This window comes from Erinaceus europaeus, chromosome 1 (assembly GCF_950295315.1).
Source record: "Erinaceus europaeus chromosome 1, mEriEur2.1, whole genome shotgun sequence".
Classification (NCBI taxonomy): Eukaryota; Metazoa; Chordata; class Mammalia; order Eulipotyphla; family Erinaceidae; genus Erinaceus; species Erinaceus europaeus.
In genome coordinates, this window is record NC_080162.1 from 50,368,982 (window position 1) to 50,390,370 (window position 21,389).

The 21,389-nt window shown below is 46.2% G+C and overlaps 1 protein-coding gene across 3 annotated transcripts in view; it reads right to left on the bottom strand.

Annotated features, from left to right (window-relative positions):
- Positions 1-3,518: 3,518 nt before the first annotated feature.
- Positions 3,519-21,389, bottom strand: part of EYA2 (EYA transcriptional coactivator and phosphatase 2) — a 326,053-nt gene continuing 308,182 nt past the window's right edge. For all 3 annotated transcript variants that reach the window (XM_007526717.3, XM_060185905.1, XM_060185898.1), the window contains 2 exons: positions 15,023-15,123; positions 3,519-4,394 (listed from right to left, as the gene is read on the bottom strand). In XM_007526717.3, the coding sequence (XP_007526779.1) occupies positions 4,314-4,394; positions 15,023-15,123 (182 nt within the window). In that variant the 3' untranslated portion in view covers positions 3,519-4,313. The remainder of the gene's footprint in view (positions 4,395-15,022; positions 15,124-21,389) is intronic.

A 21,389-nucleotide genomic window follows, 5' to 3' on the forward strand; every position in this document is an offset into this window, starting at 1 on the left:
GGATTCTTTTTGCTGAATTTAGAATACAAAATAAAAGCCCCAATCCACTGCCAAACAGACTCAAACCAGCTCTGGCTGGGTCTAGCCCTCTGGCTTTGTGTTCACCTTCATTCTCAGGGGCCTCCTGTTTTCTTTCTGGAGAGATTCTGCCATGGAATTTTGACTTCTTGTGTGCTTGCTTCACATTCCTCACTGCCCTGGGGAACTAGGCAGACTCCATTCCTGGATGGTACAACATCTGTGTGCTTCAAAAGTCAAAATCGTAGGCAGGGGTAGATAGCAATAATGGTTATGCAAAGAGACTCTCATGCCTGAGACTCTGATTCAGTTCCCCACACCACCATATGCCAGAGTTGATCAGTACTCTGGTAAAACAAAACAAAACAAAACAAAACAACTAAAAATCTTAAATGGACAAGGGTAGCCAAATGTAGCGCCCCCTAGCTGAGCACACACATTATCATGCACCAGGACCCAGGTCCAGTCTCCCAGTCCACCTGCAGGGGAGCAGCTTCATGAGTGGTGACGCAGTGCTGCAAGTGTCTCTTTCTCTCTACCTTTCACTCTCTACCTTCTATTTCAATTTTTTGTTCTATTGAAGATTAAAAAAAGTTGGCTATCAGAAGTGGTTGATTCATCATGTAGCAGAAGTTCCTAGTGGCAATTTAAAAAACTTAATGAACAAAGTGACCCTCAGTGTCCACCCTCTGTACAGATATTGGGGCTGTTTCTGGACCCTGACCATCTCTCTCACTGACAGATACGGGATGCATTGGATGGACCTTCTCGTGGTGCATCCCGTGAGTACCCATTCATTGGGGAAACTGATGATCCTTCCTAGCCGACTGAATCCACATGGATCCCAGTCACTTTCAAAGCCAGCAACAAGCAGCTCCTGACAGCTTTCAACCTGACCTGTTGACTGGCTACGGAAGAAGGGCAAACGCTAGAAGAAGAACTGACAGATACCAAAGTTGTTTTTCAAAGGGAGTTGTCAGACCCCTTTCAGCTGATCTTCCTGAGGCTGGATAACTAGACCTCCGGGGTCCCTCTTCCCCTCCTGCCCAGGATCACATGGCTCCTCTCTCTTCCTGACCTCATGCCAGTTCTTCCAGGATGCTTAGGCTGTCTAAGTGGCCCAAGAGGGAAAGCAAGGCTGTAACCAGATGTGTCATGGAACTAGGGTACATTCTGCTTCTGGCTGGACAAGGAGGGGGAACAGAGGAGAAGGAGGAGGGTAAACTTTGTCTCATGATTCATCTTGCTGCATCTGTGGGCTTCCCTCTGTGTAACGTCAGCTCCACGAGGGAGGACACCTTTGTCTGTGTTTGCATCTGCCTCGATCTGTAAACTGAACACGTAGGTGTGGCCCAGCTCACTAAATCTGACAAAACTCTGCCAGGGGTTCTATGTCCAACAATATGAACATCAGCCAATTGGTAACTGGGATTTCACCAATGTGGACAGTCAGAGAAGCATATGCTTATGCTTAGCATCCATTCAGATGGATCCAGACCCTGCTTGGTCCACTATGGGCAGAAACAGTGTTCAGTGTGTTCTCAGAACTTCTCCAGTTGCCCCTACCTGAACCTTACTCTGTTTTTTGCCTCCAAGGTTATCGCTGGAGCTTGGTGCCTGCACCATGAATACACTGCTCCCGGAGGCCATCTCCCCCCTCCCCATTTTTGCTGCCCTTGTTGTTGTTATTATTGTTATTGTTGGATAAGACAGAGAGAAATGGAGAGAGGAGGGAAGACAGACGGGGGAAAGAAAGATAGACACCTGCAGACCTGCTTCACCGCTTGTGAAGTGACTCCCCCTGCAGGTGGGGAGCTAGGGGCTTGAACCGGGATCCCTACACTGGTCCTCGCGCTTCATGCCATGTGCTCATAACCCGTTGTGCCACTGTCCACCCCTTACTCTGTATCCTTGATTTAGTCCCTGGAAAGTCAAGTCTTATCAGTGGAATGGAAATCAATTCTATTTCCCAGCTCATCCACACTTCCACCAATTTTTTCCACCATTTTTTTTTATTAACAGCTCACTGATTTTTCTTTCTTTTAAAAATTTTTTTATATTTATTTCTTTTCCTTTTTTTTTTTTTTGCCCTTGTTGTTTTTTATTGTTGTTGTAAGACAGGACAGAGAGAAATGGAGAGAAGAGGGGAAGACAGAGAGTGGAAGAGACAGACAGACAACTGCAGACCTGCTTCAATGCTTGTGAAGCGACTCTCCTGCAGGTGGGGAGCTGGGGGCTTGAACCGGGATCCTTAGGCTGGTCCTTGTGCTTTGCACCATGTGCGCTTAACCCGCTGTGCTACCTACCGCCCAACTCCCCGTCATTGATTTTTCTTTTGGGAGGGAGAAGTCAGTTTTCTCCAATTTTATGTTCATGAGGGACAACCCTAAAGCCAGGCCCATAAGCCCAAGACTCAAATTTGGCAAAGGAAACATGCTTCAAGGTGTTTTGTATCATTTTGCTCAAAGATTTTCATGGTGATCTGTGCCTGGCAGGGAATTTCCTGTCTGCGAAGGAAGGTGCCACAGAACAGAGGCCCCATCACTGGGTCCATCATGTGCGCAGATAGGCACTAACAATACTCCTGCAGAGACACTGTTCTTTTCTTTTGACTTAAGCTACTGCTAGTTGGATTTTATTCTTCCGCAATGGAAAAAAAAAGACTGAAAAAGGCCAGCACATGTGGAAGCCTTGAGAGTGGTGAGAAAACAGTAAGTGACTATGGTGGTTTTCCCTGGGGACAAGAGGAGAGGACTGGGAGGGGGCAGGAGGGCACAGAACCATGGTGGTGGGGAAGTACATCTCTGTGATTTTATGATCCTGTAAACCACGATTAAATCACTAATAGAAATAATTAAAAAAAATAAAACAGGTTTGTGAGTCTGTTGGCCTTTGAACCTCACTCTTTGGGAGTCGGGCGGTAGCGCAGCGGGTTAAGCGCACGTGGTGCAAAGCACAAGGAATGGCGTTAAGGATCCCGGCTCGAGCCCCTGGCTCCCCACCTGCAGGGGAGTCGCTTCACAGGCGGTGAAGCAGGTCTGCAGGTATCTATCTTTCTCTCCCCCTCTCTGTCTTCCCCTCCTCTCTCCATTTATTTCTGTCCTATCCAACAATAATGATGACAACAATAATAACCACAACAATAAAACAAGGGCAACAAAAGGGAATAAATAAAATAAATAAATAAATAATAAAGCAAACCAAGTAAGCTGGAAAATAAAAAAGAGATAGTGAGGACTTATAGAAACTTGAAACACATGAACTTGCAAAAAACAAACAGGCAAAAGGCAATAAATAGAACAAAAGCAGATGTAAACAGGCTGTCTCTAAGACACTGTGAGCACTATGGCGGTTATCAGGAAGAGGGTGGAGGCACAGACAGGACTTGGTGGTGGGTGCGGTGTGGAACCCTGTAATCTTATAATCTTGTAACCCACTATTAATTACACATTTAAAAGATGACTTGGAAGAAGACAAGTACGTAGTGAGTGACACCTTCCCCCATTTCAAAATGTAAACCAGGTTTTATTTAATGCCTTTCATCTGTCACAAAGTCCCACCTCCTCCCCAGCGCCCCCCTCTTCCTGGAATCCAGGGCCTTCTTTTCGTAGAAAACAAGATGGCAGCATAAGGCACGTGCACTGTCCACATGATGTCAGGTCAGGTCCTTCGAACAAACACAAGCAACAGCCTTCCCGACAACCCCCAATCACCTCCCGCTCAATGGTCAATGAATGATTGTGTCCCCCCTCCCACCCCCCCACAGAACACAATTCGGAGCAGAGAGTGCTTAAATTAGAACTGCACCACCCCACATGCCTGTTCAAACAAAATACAAAATAAATTCCAAAGGGGAAAAAAAAAAAAAAACAAACCAACGATTAAGAAAACCAACAACACAGGTACAAGAGTGTAATACCGAGAGTAATGGGATTAGTCCATAAATTAAAAAGAATCAAAAAGTGAGCCTGTTCCCCCTCCTCAGTGCCAGCCCACCTCCACGCCAGTAGGTCCTTAGTTTTGTTCTGAGTCTGGTGGAAAAGACTGGACTTTGAGCCAGGCCCTCTCCCCAAAGTTACACATTCCAAAGCCACCAAGGGCGCTCTGCTATTGGGACGCTTGTTCTGAGAAGGACAGCTTCAGAGACAATCGATCGCTGAGAGTGTCCTCTGTCCTCACCGTGTAGGCCCTGCTGGGGGCCCAGCATCTGGCAGGAGGTGAGTAGGCAAGGGGTCAAGGGGTCGGGGTGTGTGGGAGGTGCCTGCACTGGCAGGTGTGTGGTGCTGATGCTTCTGCTATAAGTACTCCAGCTCCAGGGCGTGCCTCAGTGCCTCCAGGTCGGCGTGGCAGGATATCCTCCAGAAGGGCATGTTGTGCTGGAACACAGAGAGAGCATGGCTGTGTGGTCAGGACCCTGCTCCGTGCCCCCCACCCCCCACCCCCTGCCAGCTTCTGGGTCCCAGAAGCTGACCCCTGTCAGTCTGGCACCTGACATTTCCAAAGTGGAGGCATGCCACGGTGCTGGCAGCTCTCCCTCTGGTCTGGACCCACCATGCTGGCCACACATATCTTGTCCCTCTGAGTCCGTGTGATCAGTTCAGCCTGTGCTGCTCAGGGATTTGTCCTGCAACCCTGCCTGACTTGTGACCCACTGAAGCAACAGAGGAAGTTGGTTTGAGGTGATGGGACGGGACAGGACTCAGCAAAGGGCTTCTTCCACGATTAGAGAGAGACACCTGAAGATTATTCCTCCTTCCAACTTGCATGTTACCATGGTAGTATGCACTCCTGGAGCTGGGGAAGCTGTATTTATATATATATATATATATATATATATATTTATTTATTTATTTATTGGATAGAGATAGAAATCTAGAGAGAAGGTGGGGGGATAGAGAGGGGAAAAAAAAAAGAGACACCTGCCACCCTACTTCACTGCTCATGAAGCTTTCCCCCAGCAGGTGGGGACTTAGGGGCTTGAACTCAGGTCCTTGTACACTGTAACGTGTGTGCTTTAATGGGTGTGTCACTGCCCAGCCCCTGGGACAGCCATTTTGAGATCATGAAGCAATAAATCAGAGAATAAAAGGTCGGGTTAGAGATAGTCAGAAAAGCAGAGTTGGAAGGGAGGGTATTGGGGTAAATGTCTGACCTACTGAAATAAAGTCAAAGACATCTACTTCTAATCTTGTTGGGTGGGAAAGTACTTGAATGATCATCATGTTTTCTTCTACTCGTAGTAAAAAGAATGACAAGTCTTTACCCAGACAGTCACTGGCTTTATTTATGAAGTGAAGTGATGGTGTTTGATGAACATATGGGTGTCTAGAGCTCTTGGTATGATTCCCGGAATTCATCAAACCCGTTCGTGGCTCTGTGGGCTCTGCAGCTAATACTCTGCCAGTTCTTCCTATTTTCTGTTCGCACTGAGTCTTCACCACACTGGGCTGAGTTGTGCAGATAGAAGGGGGGGGGGGCTAGGTGGTGGTGTACCGGGTTAAGTGCCCAAGTACTAAGCACAAAGATCCATGCAAGGATCTGGGTTCAAGCCCCTGGCTCCCCACTTGCAGGGCTTCACAAGTGGTGAAGCAGGTCTGCAGGTGTTTTTCTCTCTCCCTCTCCGTCCTCTCTTAATTTCTCTCTGTCCTGTCCATGGAAATGGAAAAAAAAAAAAAAGGCAGCAGGTCCAGAGGATGAGAAGGAGGGAGCTTGCAAATGTAGGAAAGAGGTGGGGGGAGGGGAATGAAGACACAGGTATGAAGGGGCTTTGAACTTGGAATATGCCCTTGACTGCTAGATTGCCTGGGCCCTGCCACACAGCAGATGCTCAAGGCACATTTGTGGCAGGAATGAGAAGAGGAAAGGAGGGAGGGAAGGAAGGAAGGGAAGTTTCTTTTTTTTGCCTCCAGGGTCATCACTGGGGCTCGGTGTCTCTATGAATCTGTAGTTCCTGGAGGCTATGTTGCCCACTTTGTTGCCCTTGTTGTTGTTGTTATTGTTGCCATTACTGTTGTTACTGAATTTGGGACCTTTCAGCAGCAGGCATGAAAGTTTATTTTTCTTCTTGCCTCCAGGGTTACTGCTGGGGCTCGGTGCCTGCACTATGAATCCACTGCTCCTGGAGGCCATTTTTTCCCTCTTTTGTTGCCTTTGTTTATCGTTGTTTTTGTTATTAGTATTGTTGTTGTTGGACAGGACAGAGAGAAATTGAGAGAGGAGACAGAGAGGGGAGCGAAAGATAGACACCAGCAGACCTGCTTCCCCTGCAACTGGGGAGCGAGAGGCTTGAACTGGGATCCTTATGCCAGTCCTTGCGCTGTGCACCATGTGCACTTAACCCGCTGCGCTACCGCCTGGCCCCAAGTTTCCCTCTTTTTTTTTTTTTAGATTTTATTTATTTATGAGAAAGACAGGAGGAGAGAGAGAGAGAGAGAGAAAGAATCAGACATCACTCTGGTACATGTGCTGCTGGGGATCGAACTCAAGACCTCAAGCTTGAGAGTCCAATGCTTTATCCATTGTGCCACCTCCCAGACCACCAAGTTTCTCTTTCTTAAAAAAATTGAAAAAAAAAAAAAGGAACCGGGTGGCCATGCACCTAGTTGAGTGCACACATCACTGCGTGCAAAGACCGAGGTTCAAGCCCCCAGGTCCCACCTGCAGTAGGGAAGCTTCATAAGTGGTGAATCAGTGCTACAGGTGTCTCTGTCTCCCTCTTCCCTTTCAACTTCAGTCTCTGCCCAGAATAAATAAATAAATTTAAAATTTAATAAATTAATTGATAGGACAGTGAGAAACTGAAACAGGGAGAGGGAGATAAAGTGGAAGAAAGAGAGACACCAGTAGCACTGCTTGATTGCCCGTGATGCTTTCCTCCCTAAAGGTGGGAACCAGGGGGAGTCGGGCGGTGGCGCAGCGGGTTAAGCGCACGTGGCGCAAATCGCCAGGACCTGCATAAGGATCCCAGTTCGAGCCCCCGGCTCCCCACCTGCAGGGGAGTCACTTCACAAGCAGTGAAGCAGGTCTGCAGGTGTCTGTCTTTCTCTCCTCCTCTCTGTCTTCCCCTCCTCTCTCCATTTCTCTCTGTCGTAGCCAACAACAATGACATTAATAACCACAACAAGGGCAACAAAAAGAAAATAAATAAATAAATAAAAACTTAATAAAAAAAAAAAGAAAGGTGGGAACCAGGGCCTTGAAGTGGGGCCCTTGCTCATGGCAACATGTGTGCTCTACCAGGTGCCCCACCTCCTGCTCCAGGAAGCTAAGTACCACCTTCATTGAGCACACTTTTTCCTCCTTCACTCCCAGGGAGCAGAGTCTCTCTCTGAGGCCACCAATGGATGCTCTGACTTTGATGCCTTCCAGCTGCTCTAATTCCCCCCAGCCCCAGCCTCAGTCCTCAGCCCCCGGGCAGGACTCCATTTCTCTGCAACGATGGATTCTGGCTGCTGCCCGGCCAATCTGTGCCCCTTTGGAATGTGATTTATTTTCCTGGGAGGAAATGAGCAGGAGTGGCAGCGACTGTCTCAGTTGCCTCCCCTAAGCCTGATGGCTCCATATTGCAGCTGGATTTATCACTTTCAGAGAGGTGGAGAAAAATGAACCAGTGAAATGGAGATATTAACAACACAGGCAGCCCAAACAGGCAGAGCCCTGTGTCCTGCTGCCATAGTTCATGCTGCTCAGGTGTCGGTCGCCTGGGCTAATGACTCCCATCCATCAAGCGGGAGAGCAGCCCTTCTCACTAACACACTGAGGCCTCGGTCTCACACACTGCCAGGATTTTTTAAAATTTTTAAATTTTTTTATCAGAGCACAGCTCAGCTCTGGTTTATGTTGTGGTGGGGAATGAACCTGGGACTTTGGAGCCTCAGGTATGAGAGTCTCTTTGCATAACCATTATGCTGTCTCCTCTGATGCTGGCAGGGGTCTTGAGGGAGCCTTCTATAAGGGGGTATACACACCCTGGTTCTCTTTGGTGGGTCTCACTTTTGTCCCAACAACTCAGACAGGCAGTCTGAAAGCTTCCACGTCGGGAGCTGGGCGGTAGTGCAGCGGGTTAAATGCACATGGCACAAAGCGCAAGGGCAGGTGTAAGGATCCTGGTTTGAGCCCGGCTCCCAAGCTTCAGGGGAGTCAATTCACAAGCAATGAAGCAGGTCTGCAGGTGTCTGTCTTTCTCTCCCCCTCTGTCTTCCCCTCCTCTCTCGATTTTTCTCTGTCTTATCCAACAACAACAACAACAGCTATGACAACAATAACAACTACAACAAGTGCAACAACAAGGGCAACAAAATGGGGAAAATGGCTTCCAGAAGCAGTGGATTCCTAGTGCAGGCACCGAGCCTCAGCAATAACCCTGGAGGCAAAAAAAAAATTACAATCATAGTAAATTAAATAGTAATTAAAATGCAAGTAGTGTAATAAGCTCCTTCCCATGCACGGAAGTCCTCTCTGTCATTTAAAAAACAAACAAACAAACAAACAAAAAAACCTTCCATGTCTGCTCCTTTCCTACTAGGAATTTGGAGCCCAAACATCATCGGTCTATATGCGGCAGCTGTGTGACCTTAGGGAAATGCATCCACATTTCTGAGTCTCAAATCCACTCTGGAAAATGGGGTAAGAATGGTTGTGGTGGGGCTGGGCTGGTGCATCCAGTTAACTGCACACAGTACTATGCGCAAGGAACTGGGTTTGAGCTCCCTACCTGCAGCAGGATGCTTCCTAAGTGGTGAAGCAGGTCTACAGGTGTCTACCTTTCTCTCTCTCTATTTCCTCCTTCCCTTTCAATTTCCTCTGTCCTAAGGAATCAAATGAAAAAAAAAAAGCTGCCAGGAGCTGTGGCTTTGTAGTGCTGGCACTGAGCTCCATCGATAACCCTGGAGGCAAAAAAAAAAAAAAGAAAAAAGAAATGGGGTGGCACAGTGCTCAGGTAGTGAGAACTATTGATGGTTTCCACAGGAATGAGAATAGAGAGCAGTGGGTAAGGGAGCATGGTTCAGGTCAAGCACTCCCAGGCCAGGCACTGTCCTCTGCCACACGCTGAGGGAGATTCCAACTGGCCTACATCTCTTTCTGTCTCTCTCACACAAAAAAATACCATTAATTAATTAATTTGCTGTTACTGGGGCTTCACTGCTCCAGCCTGACTTTTTTCAGATAGAGAGGGGGGTGGGGTGGGTCAGACAATGAGACATCTGGTTAAGCTTATATATTACTGTGCACAAGAACCTGGGTTTGAACCCCTGCTCCCTACCTGAAAGAGGGAAGCTTCAGGAGCATCGAAGCAAGTACTGCAGGTGTCTCTCTGTCTCTTTTCCTTTTTTATTTCCTCCTCTCTTCTTAAGTTCTCTCCTATCAGATAAAGAAATGAGAGAGAGAGAGAGAGAGAGAGAGAGAGAGAGGAATGGCCGCCAGGAGCGGTGGGTTCATTGTACAGGCATGGAGGCCCAGTAATAATCCTGGTGGCAAAAAAGTAAAGAGACAGAACAGAGATAGAGGGAGACAGAGACTCCACAATACCAAAGCTGCCCCCAATGCAGTGGGGCCTGAGCTAGAACCAGGATCGTGCCTATAGCTGGCCCTAGCGGCTTTTGGTGTGACAGTGGGGGTAGACATACCGTCTCATTCTACAGAGCTTCACCTGAGGAGTGTGTGGAAGTGCTGCCACATACTCTGATATGCATGGTCCTGTTGACAGGAACCTGAATCTGGACTCAGCTCCATTTTACTTGTCCTCTGTAATATTTTGCATATTTTTAATAACACCTGGATTTCCCAGGAGTGTAACTAGAGTCAATCACGAAAGATTTTTTTTTTTTTAAAGATGGGGGTCAGGCGGTGGCGCAGCAGGTTAGGCGCATATGGATCAAAGCACAAGGATCACGGTTCCAGCCCTCAACTCCTCACCTGCAGGAGGGTCGCTTCATGGGTGGTGAAGCAGGTCTGCAGGTATCTGTCTTTTTCTCCCCCTCTCTATCTCCTCTCCTCTCTCGATCTCTCTCTGTCCTATTCAACAACAACAACAACAATAATGACAACAGCAAGGGTAATAACAAGGGCAACAAAATGGGGAAAATGGACTCCAGGAGCAGTGGATTCGTAGTGCAGGCAGTGAGCCCCAACAATTACTCTGAAGGCAATAAATAAATAAAAAAGCAAACAAAAAAAAAGATAAAAAAGGGGCTGGGTGGTGGTGCACCTGATTGAGAGCACATATTACAATGTGCAAGGACCTGGATTCGAGCCCCTGGTTCCCACCTGCATGGGGAAAGCTCTGAGAGTGGTGAGGCAGTGCAGAATATGTCTCTCTGTCTCTCTCCCTGTCTTGCCCTTCCCTCTCTATTTCTGGCTGCCTCTATCCAATAAATAAAGATAATAATAATTAATAATAAAAACTTTGCAACAAAGTAAAAGACTCTGGGGTTGGGGGAAGGGTTCAGGCCTTGGAACATGATGGCAGAGGAGGGCGTAGCTGGGGGTGTATTGTTATGTGGAAATATTATACATGTACAAACTATTGTATTTTACTGTCAACTGTAAACCATTAGTCACTCAATAAAGAAATAAAAATAAAATAATTTATAAAAGATAAAAAAGAAAACTAGACTTATTTTTTAACAAGACACTGAGGAGAGAGAACCAGAACATTACTCTGGCAAACTCAGGACTCATACATGCAAATCTTTTTTTTTTTAAATATTTATTTATTTATTCTCTTTTGGTGCCCTTGTTGTTTTATTATTGTAGTTATTATTGATGTCATCGTTGTTGGGTAGGACAGAGAGAAATGGAGAAAGGAGGAGAAGACAGAGAGGGGAGAGAAAGACAGACACCTGCAGACCTGCTTCACTGCCTGTGAAGCGACTCCCCTGCAGATGGGGAGCCGGGGGCTCGAACCGGGATCCTTGTGCCTATTCTTGCGCTTTGCGCCACCTGCGCTTAACCCGCTGTGCTACTGCCCACAGCAGATTTGCCCACTCCTGAATGTAAATCTTAACACTTTATCTATTGAAATATCTCCCTGGCTTCTGTATTTTTTAAAATATGCATTTAATCTATTTTACTTTAATGAGAGGGGGGAGGGAGGGGGGAGGCAGGGAGGGAGAGAGAAAGAGAGAGAGAGAGAGAGAGAGAGAGAGAAACAGAGAGAACCAGAAAATTGCTTAGCTCTGGTTTATGGTGGTACAGGGGATTTATAATCTGGGCTCTCAGAGCCTCAAACATGAAAGTCTTTTTGCATAATAATTATGCTATCTCCACAGCCCCCCCTTCTCCTTTCAGAACCCTTCCATGAGTTGCCTACCAGCCAGGAGAAACGACACTGTGGCTGCCAGGCTGCAGCGGCTATGCTGCTCAGGAATAGCTGAAGCCGCACACCTGTGCTTATGTGCCCACCTGTGTTTGTCAGGTCACATCAACTCTGATGTGAACTTCGGCTGAGAGCACTAGGACGCTGTGCCACATCACTTTCACACTGTAACAAATCTTATTTTGAGCACAGATGGCTTCTCCTTGATCTCTCCTTGAGTGCCCGTAGGTAGTGGCCCTTTGGACACTGCGGTCTTAAGTAGTTATATTATCTTTACATTTCACTCCAGGACAGTAAATGGATGATTTCGAGCATCTGCTACACCGCCCCATTAGCCGCTCAGATTGATGACAAAGCAGACGTGTGGCAGCAGCTGCTCACGGACTCTCTGTTATCCCCCAGGTGGGAGGCAAAGAGCACGTTCCGGGGCCTCTAGGTCACAGGCCTGAAGACACGGAATTCTCCCGTCTTGCCTGGGTAGAAGTGAATCTGCACTTTGATTCCTGGCAAATGCTTGGGGCACAATGTTCATTAGATCTGAATCTGGAGGGAGGGGAGTGGGCTCTAGCAGCTCTGCGCAGTCTCACTGCATAGCCCACAGTCTCCTGCAGATGTCCTGCTCTTGGAGCCCCTGTGACGCATGTGCTGACCGCCCCTGTTTGGGCAACATCTGCCTGTGTCACCACCATCACCATTATTATTTTGTGAAGCCAGGGCCTCACATATGTAGTTTCACCACTCCAGGCCACTTCTCCATTCATGTCGAGAAAGAAGATAGAGAGAAAGAGGAGAAGATGAATAGGAAGAAGAGGGAGAGAGACAGCTCAGCAAAAAGAAAAACAGCCTCAATAAGAAAGTGGGCAGAAGATATGAATAGATGGTTCTTTAAGGAAGAGATACACACGGTCCACAGATATATGTAGAAATGCTCCAATTTGGGAGTCAGGCGGTAGCGCAGTGAGTTAAGTGCACGTGGTGCAAAAGCGCAAGGACCGGCTTAAGGATACCAATTCAAGTCCCTGGCTCCCCACCTGCAGGGGAGTCGCTTCACAAATGGTGAAGCAGGTCTGCAGGTGTCTATCTTCCTCTCCCCGTCTCTGTCTTCCCCTCCTCTATCCATTTCTCTCTGTCCTATCCAACAATATCAACAACAACAATAACTACAACAACAATGAAAAACAACAAGGACAACAAAAGGGAAAATAAAAAAAAAAAGAAAGAAATGCTCCAATTCACTCATCATTAGAGAAATGGAAATTAAAACCATACCTAAGTTCTTTTTTTTTTTTTTTTTTTTAACCTCCGGTGCCTGCACTACGAATCCGCTGCTAGAGGCTATTTTTTCTCAATTTGTTGCCCTGGTTTATTGTTGCTATTGTTATTATTATTGTTGTTGCTGTATTATTTTTGTTATTGCTGTCACATAGGACAGAGAGAAATGGAGAGAGGAGGGGAAGACAGACAGGAGAGAAAGATAGACTCTTGCAGACCTGCTTCACCACCTGTGCAGTGACTCCCCTGCAGGTGGGGAGCCGGGGCTTGAATCGAGATCCTTGAGCCGGTCATTGCGCTTCGTGCCACGTGCGCTTAACCCGCTGCATCACAGCCATGCACCCCACACTTAAATTCTACCTCACACCTGTGAGAATGGGTTCCAGCAATAAAACAAGGAAGATAAGTGCTGGAGAGGACGTGGAGAGAGAGGAACTCTACTACCTGCTGGTGGGAGTGCAAACTGGTGCAGCCATTATGGAGAACAGTCTGGAGAATCCTTTAACAAATGCAAATGGAAATGCCTTCTGATCCAGCAATAGCACTACTAGGCATATACCCAAAAGATATAATAACACTGATTCAAAGGGATATACACACCCCCATGTCCGTATCAGCTTTATTCCTAGTAGCAAAAACTTGGAAACAGCCAAAATGCCCTTCAACAGATGACTGGATAAAAAGTTATAGGACTGGGGGAAGTAGGGGCTCTATAGTGGAGATGTGAGGTTCCTGCTGTCTTAGGGTTCAAAAAGACAATCGATAGTTAATGTTATCATCAGTTCGAGCCGGGGGCTCGAACTGGGATCCTTACTCTGATCCTTGCACTTTGCACCACCTGCGCTTAACCCGCTGTGCTGCCGCTCGACTCCCAGATGTTTACACACTAGCTGCAGAGTCAGCACTGGTCATTTCTGTTGTTGTTGTTATTGTTGCCTCTGAGACTTCATCACTCTAGGATGACTTTTTTTTTTTTTCTCAGATAGAGTGAGGCAGACAGAGACAGGGAAGGAAAGACACCACAGCACTAAAGCTTCCTTCAATGTGGTGGGGGCCAGACTCAAACTGGGTTGCACAATTTCCGTTTCTTTCTTTTTTGATATTTATTTATTTATTGGATACAGACAATCAGAAATCGAGAGGAAAGAGGGGACAGAGAAGGAAAGAGACAGAAAGATACTTGCAACCCTGCTTCACCACTCGCAAAGGTTTCCCCCTGCAGGTGGGGACTGGGGGCTTGAACCTGGGTCCTTGCACATTGATATTATCTTTATTCATTGGGTAGAGACAGCCAGAAATCGAGAGGGAAGGGGGTGATAGAGAGGGAGAGAGACAGAGAGACACCTGCAGTGCTGCTTCACCACTCGTGAAGCTTTCTCCCTGTAGGTGGGCAGCAGGGGCTTGAACCTGGCTCCTTGTGCACTGTAACATGCTGGGCTACACAATTTCAAAGCTGCACACTATCTGAGTGAGCACTGGTAATTCTTTTGTGACAACAAGGGATAACTGTTTGAAGACAGAATATGAACAGCTGGGGAGGAAATTACAGGAAGCCATATTTGTCTGAAAGATCTGGGTGGGAAATTCTTTCTTCCAGAAATGCTGCTGAAACTAAGCTGAAGGAAGAGTCCCTCTGAGCTGGGAAAGGGGAGGCACCTTCCAGGTGCATGGAACAGCATATGCAAAGACTTCCAAGCTCCCCTTTTCTGATCCATCTTGCAGTGCTCCTGGGGCCCTCCCTCATCTTGTGGGTTTCATCTGTACAGACCCTGAATATTTCTGCGCTGCCTTGGAATTTGTTGCCAGGGAGTGAAGGGAGAAACCAGGTTCCCCCAATTAAGCTCTTTGACATTAACAGTCTGCTTCCAGGCCTCTGAGCAGGGGGGGCAGGCACTTGGGGATGCCGTTGACAAGTCCAGACCCAGGAGTCTGGCAGCTGTTTCTTTCCCAAGAACAGAGCCACGACCACCAGAACCTCCTGCCCCTCTCCTCATGGGCCTGAGATCACAAATGCAGGATTTTCTTTTTCATAGCTTAATGCTGTCTTTATTAACTGGAAAGGGTTCCTGGAACATATGATCAGTGAGTATTAAATAAAACACACACGTGCACCAGCCCCCCTCCTGGCTTGCCCTGACAGAGTGTCTCTGGGCTCCTAAGCAGTTGTCCCAGAAATAATCCAGGGCTACCAGGGGCAGCAGCCAGAGACATGGAGGGGGATTTGCAGGAGGAAATTACTCAGGATGATTCTGTGATTTGCAAATGGGAATGGACTAGTGAGCAAGAAGCCTGGGAAGGAGGGAACCCGGTCAGCCATGGGGAGGCAGAGGCAGTCCGTATAGTGAGCCCTGGAGGGCCACAAGGCAAACTCAAGAGAGGAAGAAAAGGCAGTCTGAAGGTTTTCAGAAGGAATACCTTTTTGGCTCCCTGCTCCTCTTCGACTCCATCGCCAATCACGATGTAGACGGCTTTTCGTCCGAATCTCTGCATTATCCTCTCGAAGCAACTCTCCTTCCCTGTACACATAGGGGAGGGGAGACAGAAGAGATATTTCAGGAGGATCCAGGGTTGCAGAGGCTAACAGCCACTGATTACAGTTTTCAGTTGTTCACCTGAAGGCTAGGTAGTGATCATTTTTATCCTGGACCAAATGTTTTAGGTGTGTGAACTCTGCTCCAGTCCCCAAGTGACGAACGACAAGTGACACAGCTTGTCCAGCATGACACAGACAGGCAATACAGGGTCTGGAGGAGGCCATCCATGCAGGAGTGAAGGGCCCACTTCACAGGGGAAACCGAAGCCCTGAGATATGAAGGGAGTCGCCCTCAATCCAGAGTTGGGAAGAATGAGTGCTGGGATTCAGTCTGGAGCCTAGTGATGAAGTTGGTCCTCCATCATAGGTCCCCTGTGTACTTTTCTTTGTGCTATATTCCTTAAAACATTTTTAAAATTAATTTTAATGACAGAGAGATACTAGACCAGAGCACTGCTCAGCTCTGGCTTATAGTGGTGCTGGGAACTGAACCTGGACCTTGGAGTCTCGGGCATGAGAGTCTTTTGCATAACCACTATGCCCTCTCCCTAGCCTTGTGTGCTATCTGTTGACGACTGCTGCTTGACATTTTTCTTCTCCCCAGGTGTCTGGACAGCAGCATACAGCCAGACATACTGGGTTTAAAGCTTATTAGTTCACCCTGTTTGCACGTTCAGTAACCATAGCAATAAGAATAAAAGCAATAAAAGCAGTTTATGACATGCTTTTATTTTTTAGTCACTCTGAATTGTTATTTTCAAATATTTATTTTCTTTCTCTTTTAATATTGTATTATCTAATGAGAGAGAAAGAAATCAGAGCACTGCTCAGCTTTGACTTATGGTGGTACTGCAAACTGAACCTGAAACTTCTGAGTCTCAGGTATGAAAGTCTTTTACATAACCATTATGCTCTCTTCCCCACCTTATTCGTTTTTTCAGATATTTATTTGTAAACAAGACACACAGGGCCAGGTGGTGTTGCACCCAGTGGAGTGCACACATTAGCTTGTGTTCAAAAACCTAGGTTCCAACAAGGGCAACAAAAGGGAAAATAAATAAATTAAAAAATTAATAAAAAAAACCTAGGTTCAAGCCCTTGGTCCCCATCTGCAGGGGGGAAGCTTCATGAGCAGTGAAACAGGGCTGCAGATGTCTATCTCTCTCTTCCTCTCCTCTGTTTATCTCTGTCTCTATAAAACAGATTGTCACCAGTTGCATAGAAGTTGTGGTGCAGGCACTGAGCCTCAACAATCACTGGTGGCAAACAACAAAACAAAACAAACAGAAAAACTCAAGACACAGAGAGCAAGTGAAAGAAAATAGAATTACTCTGGCATTTACAGTGTTCAGACCAAAATCAAGATCCCACAGCCACTAGTCTCAAGCACTACTTGCTGCGCTACCTCCCATGCTAAGAGGATCAGGACTTCAGTATCTTCTCAGCACTGTTGACACTTTGGGCTGGATAGATCTTTGCTTGGGAGGCTGCTCTGAGTACTGTAGGGCACTTCCCAGCATCCCTGGCCTCCACCCACTACTAGTAGCACTAGCTCTCAGTTTGAAAATGGAAATCATCTTCAGATGTGGCCAAATGTCTCCAGGACACAAGTCCACATCCTCACCCACCATCCCTGTTGGGAACCACTGACTTGCTTCAATTCATCTAACCAGCACGGCAATCCTCATGAAATTGGAATAAGTGTAATTCCTAGTTTCAAGATAAGGAAGTTGAGGCTCAGGTCTGATGAAGTACCATTAAGATGAACATGATGGTAACGGGCATGAGACACTAATCCCTGTGTCATGAGGCCTCGTGCTCTACTGAGGATCGCTGAACGTTTTATCTGCATAGTCTATTATATGTTTCAAGGGGCCCATTTCACAGTCTGGGAAGTTGAGACAGAGAGAGGTGAAGTGACTTGCCTTAGGGACTGCCTGCCTGCCTGCCTGCCTGGGGAGACTAAGCTCTATAGGTCTGCTGCAGATCACTCCTCCCTCTGTGGCTGCCCTCAATAGGAGCAGGGCTAGAAACCGCTAGGCCATGTCCTTTGCAAATGCCCCCTGCCCCGCGCGCCCACCTCAGGCACTGAAATGACCGCTTGGCTAGCTCAAAGGGATGTTGGGATCTATCTAAAGAAGACTATGTCCTCAGGCCAGGTGGTGGTGCACCTGGTTGAGCACACATGTTAACATGACAAGGACCCAGGTTCAAGCCCCTGCCTGGTCCTCATTTGCATGGGGAAAGCTTCATGAGTGGTGAAGTAGTGCTGCTGCAGGCATCTGTTTCTTTCTCCCTATCACCCCTTCCCTCTCATTTTCTTTCTTTTTAAGAAATATTTATTAATTTCCTTGTATTGCCCTGTTTGTTTTATTGTTGTAGTTATTGTTGCTGTTGTTACTGATGTTGTCATTGTTGGACAGGACAGAGAGAAATGGAGAAATGAGAGGAAGACAGAGAAGGGGAGAGAAAGAGAGACACCTGCAGACCTGCTTCACCACTTGTGAAGCGACTCCCCTGCAGGTGGGGAGCCGGGGGCTCGACCGGGGATCCTCTCACGGGTCCTTGCTCTTTGCGCTTCCCTCTCAATTGCTGGCTGTGTCTATTCAATAAATAAATAAAGTTAATAAAAATTTTTTTTTTAAAAAAAGGCTATGTCCCTGGATGGCGGCTGATCCCATACTAAGGAGATAAGTAGGGTGGCCAGAGCCTAGCAGAGCCACAGCTGACCTGCCAACCAGGAGTGAAAAATAAAAAAATGCTGAAAGTCACTGAGTGTTCAGGTGTTTGTTATTCAGCTTTGTCAGAAATCTGATTGCTAAAAAAAGATTATAAGAGGGGCTGGGTAGTGGCGCACGTGCTTGAACGCACATGTTACAAAATGCAAAGATCCAGGTTCAGATCCCTCCCCCTCACCACCTACAGGGAGAAAGCTTTGAGAGTGCGAAGTAGGTCTGCAAGTCTCTCTCTCTCTCTCTTTACCTCTTTATCTTCCCCTTCCCTCTCGATTCCTGGCTATCTCTATCCAATAAGTAAAGATAATTAAACTAAATAAGTTTGTGATAGAAATGTTGAGGAATAGGAGGTACCTGGAGGGTACCGCCCAGAAAATGCGAGAGGCAACAGGCGTGGTTTGGAAAGGTGAAGGCGGAGTTTGGGTGTTATAAGCTAGACCTGTGGGCGTGGTCCCCCTGCCCAGGTCAACATGTGAGTAATAGCTCTCAGGTGCTTCTCTCTTATTTTCTGTCTTTCGTTCTTTACCTATGTGGACCTTAAGTTGGGAGTAGGGGGCTCCTCTCACTTTCTCTCTCTCTATTGGACTCCCAGTCCTAGGTGAGCACTCCGTCAACATGTAAGAGAGCTCTGGTGGTTTCTCCCTCTCTCTCTCTGTCTCTGTCTCTTGGCCTAACATGTGAATGTTCTCAATTTTCCTGAATAAAGTTTAAAATTCCTGAAAATCATGCTCTCTCAATTCTTTGTTGCGATAATGTGTGACAAACTTTTTAGATGTTGGGGAAATAAGCGTCGGCCCTATCTTCCCCCAGTACAGAAATGCATTTATTTATTAATTAACCAGAGAGAGCACAAGGGAAAAGTACATCACTCAGGCACATGGGATGCTAGGGAATCAAACTTGTAAGCTCATGCTTGAGAGTGCAATGTTTTATCCACGGCATCACCTGCTGGGATTTTTTTTTTCTTTTAAAATTAACTCACACTGATACTGATTCTTTTAAATCCATACTGTTGTAGAAGTTTTCTGATCCCAGATTTCCTGATATTTGTTGTTAGTAGAAATTCTATTGATTTTTTTTTTTTCCTCCTCCAGGGTTATTGCTGGGCTCGGTGCCTGCACCATGAATCCACCGCTCCTGGAGGCCTTTTTTTTCCCCCCTTTTGTTGCCCTTGTTGTAGCTTCGTTGTGGTTATTATTATTGCCCTTGTTGACGCAATTCGTTGTTGGATAGGACAGAGAGAAATGGAGAGAGGAGGGGAAGACAGAGAAGGGGAGAGAAAGATAGACACCTGCAGACCTGCTTCACCGCCTGTGAAGCGACTCCCCTGCAGGTGGGGAGCCGGGGGCTCGAACCGGGATCCTTACGCCGGTCCCTGCGCTTTGCGCCACATGTGCTTAACCCACTGCGCCACCGCCCGACCCCCGAAATTCTATTGATTTTACCTAGGGGCTCCGTGTTTACAAAACATGTCTAGTCCACTATTAACAGGTGCCCAGTAAATAAGGCTTCAGGGGTACCTAGTAAGTAAGGCTTCAGGCTTACTTACTTTAAGGCTTTTTTATCATAACCCCCTCTCCCTTAAGGCAGAAGTATAAAGAGGGTTGGAGAGTTATAATGGCAGTCCACAGGCCTTGAGATTATGCAAAATGCATATCTGTAACTCCAACCTCCAGCTATTTCCTAAGGGTTTGTGTATAACAGGACTTGGGGTTTAAAAGCAAGACCCCTGATCTTGCACAGGCTCTCTCTCTGCTTGAACCATCATGTACAAGATAACTTGGCTTTCCCTCTCCCCCACTTTCTCTTTCTCTCATGCCCTAACATGTGAATGTTCTCAATTTTCCTGAATAAAGTTTAAAGTACCTGAAAAATCATGCTGTCTTCTAAATTCTTTGTTAAGATAATGTGTGATGAACTTTTTAATGTTGGGGAATGAATGCTGGCTCCCCTTTCTCCCATAACAATACTGTAGGATTCATTTACGTAGAATGTAGACTTATCTAAGTCACAGAGACAGAGGCAGGAGCATGGTCATGGGCTGGGCAGGAGGAATGGGCATTGTTGCTTAATGGACATAGAGGTTCAGTTTGAGCTGATGATAAAAGGTTCTGCCCTGATGATGGTTACATAACAAAGTAAATCACTAAATGCCAATGAGGAGCTGTACACCTAGAATGATTATGATGGTGCAATGCTCATTGAGATATAATTAACATATAATATTGTTTGAACTTTCCTTTTCCTTTTTCTTTCTGTCAATGCTGGGGCTTCATTGCTCCAGGCAGATTTTTTCAAATAGGAACAAAGACACAGAGGGAGAGAGGGAAAGACTCCACAGTACCAAAGCTTCCTTCAGCGTGGTGGGGGCCAGGTTCAAACCTGGGTTACATACAGGGACATTGTGTTAATTTAAGGTGTGCAACATACTGAATCGATAAATTTATATTGCATTATGGTTGCCATTGTAGTCAAAGTTAAACTTCCTGGGATTCTATTTTTTTTTTCCTCTTAAAAATCAACTCACTTCAATTTTACTTAAATGGAGTCATTGAAAAACATATCAGAGGGGCTGGAGACAAAGTTTACAGGGCAGGACACATGTTTTGTCCTAGTCACATAATTATCATGATGGTGAATTTAATGTGTATTTTGCCACAATTAAAAGTAACAAAGTCACCAGGAGATAGCTTACCAGCAGAGCACTGCCTTGCTGTGTGTGAGGTCTGGGTTCAAGCCCAGGAGCATTGTGGATGGCACGAGGGTAGCTCCATGGATGGAGCTTGGGTATTGGTGATTTTCCTCTCTTTTTTGTCTGTTTCTCCTGCTCCCCCCCCCCCATAAAAAGAATGAAAACACCGTTGGGTGGGGGAAGCTGTTCAGTAGTGCTATCACATGTGCAAGGCCTTGGATTCATTTCCCACTGCCACATAAATACATAAATAAATAAATAAAATCATGTTCAAAGAGAGAGTCTAAATAAATCTGCAAAGGCACATAAATAGAAATGTGTAGGAAGAAAATAAAAAGACATAGTGTGTTGTTGCAGAATCTCTAGTGGCCATTTGTGGCCTGAATTGTTATGATGTTACACTCTGAAGGCACTTACGTAATGATCAGACCCAGAACTTAAGTAAAAGCAAAAATTGTTTTAAGAACATTCTCCCAGAGTAAATTGGAGTTTTATTTATTTTTTGCCCCCCGGGGGGGGGCAAGAGTAAAGATGTCTAATTAAAAAAAAAAACTTTAACTAGATTTAGTTTGTATTCCTATACATTTTAAACTGATAGACAAATTCATTCATCACACAAGTAATACTCACAACTAAAACTAATGTTATTTGTCTTGAAGATAAATGACACTGCTAATTTTTAGTTTCTAAATTCTCTTAGCTGATGAAAGCTCTGAGCCCAAGGCTTGTTCTATTTGTTAACAAGGAGATTAGTGACTATTAAAGAGGTGTTAAAGCAGTTTAACACTAATTCAAGACCCTAAGTTTGAGAGAGAATTAAAA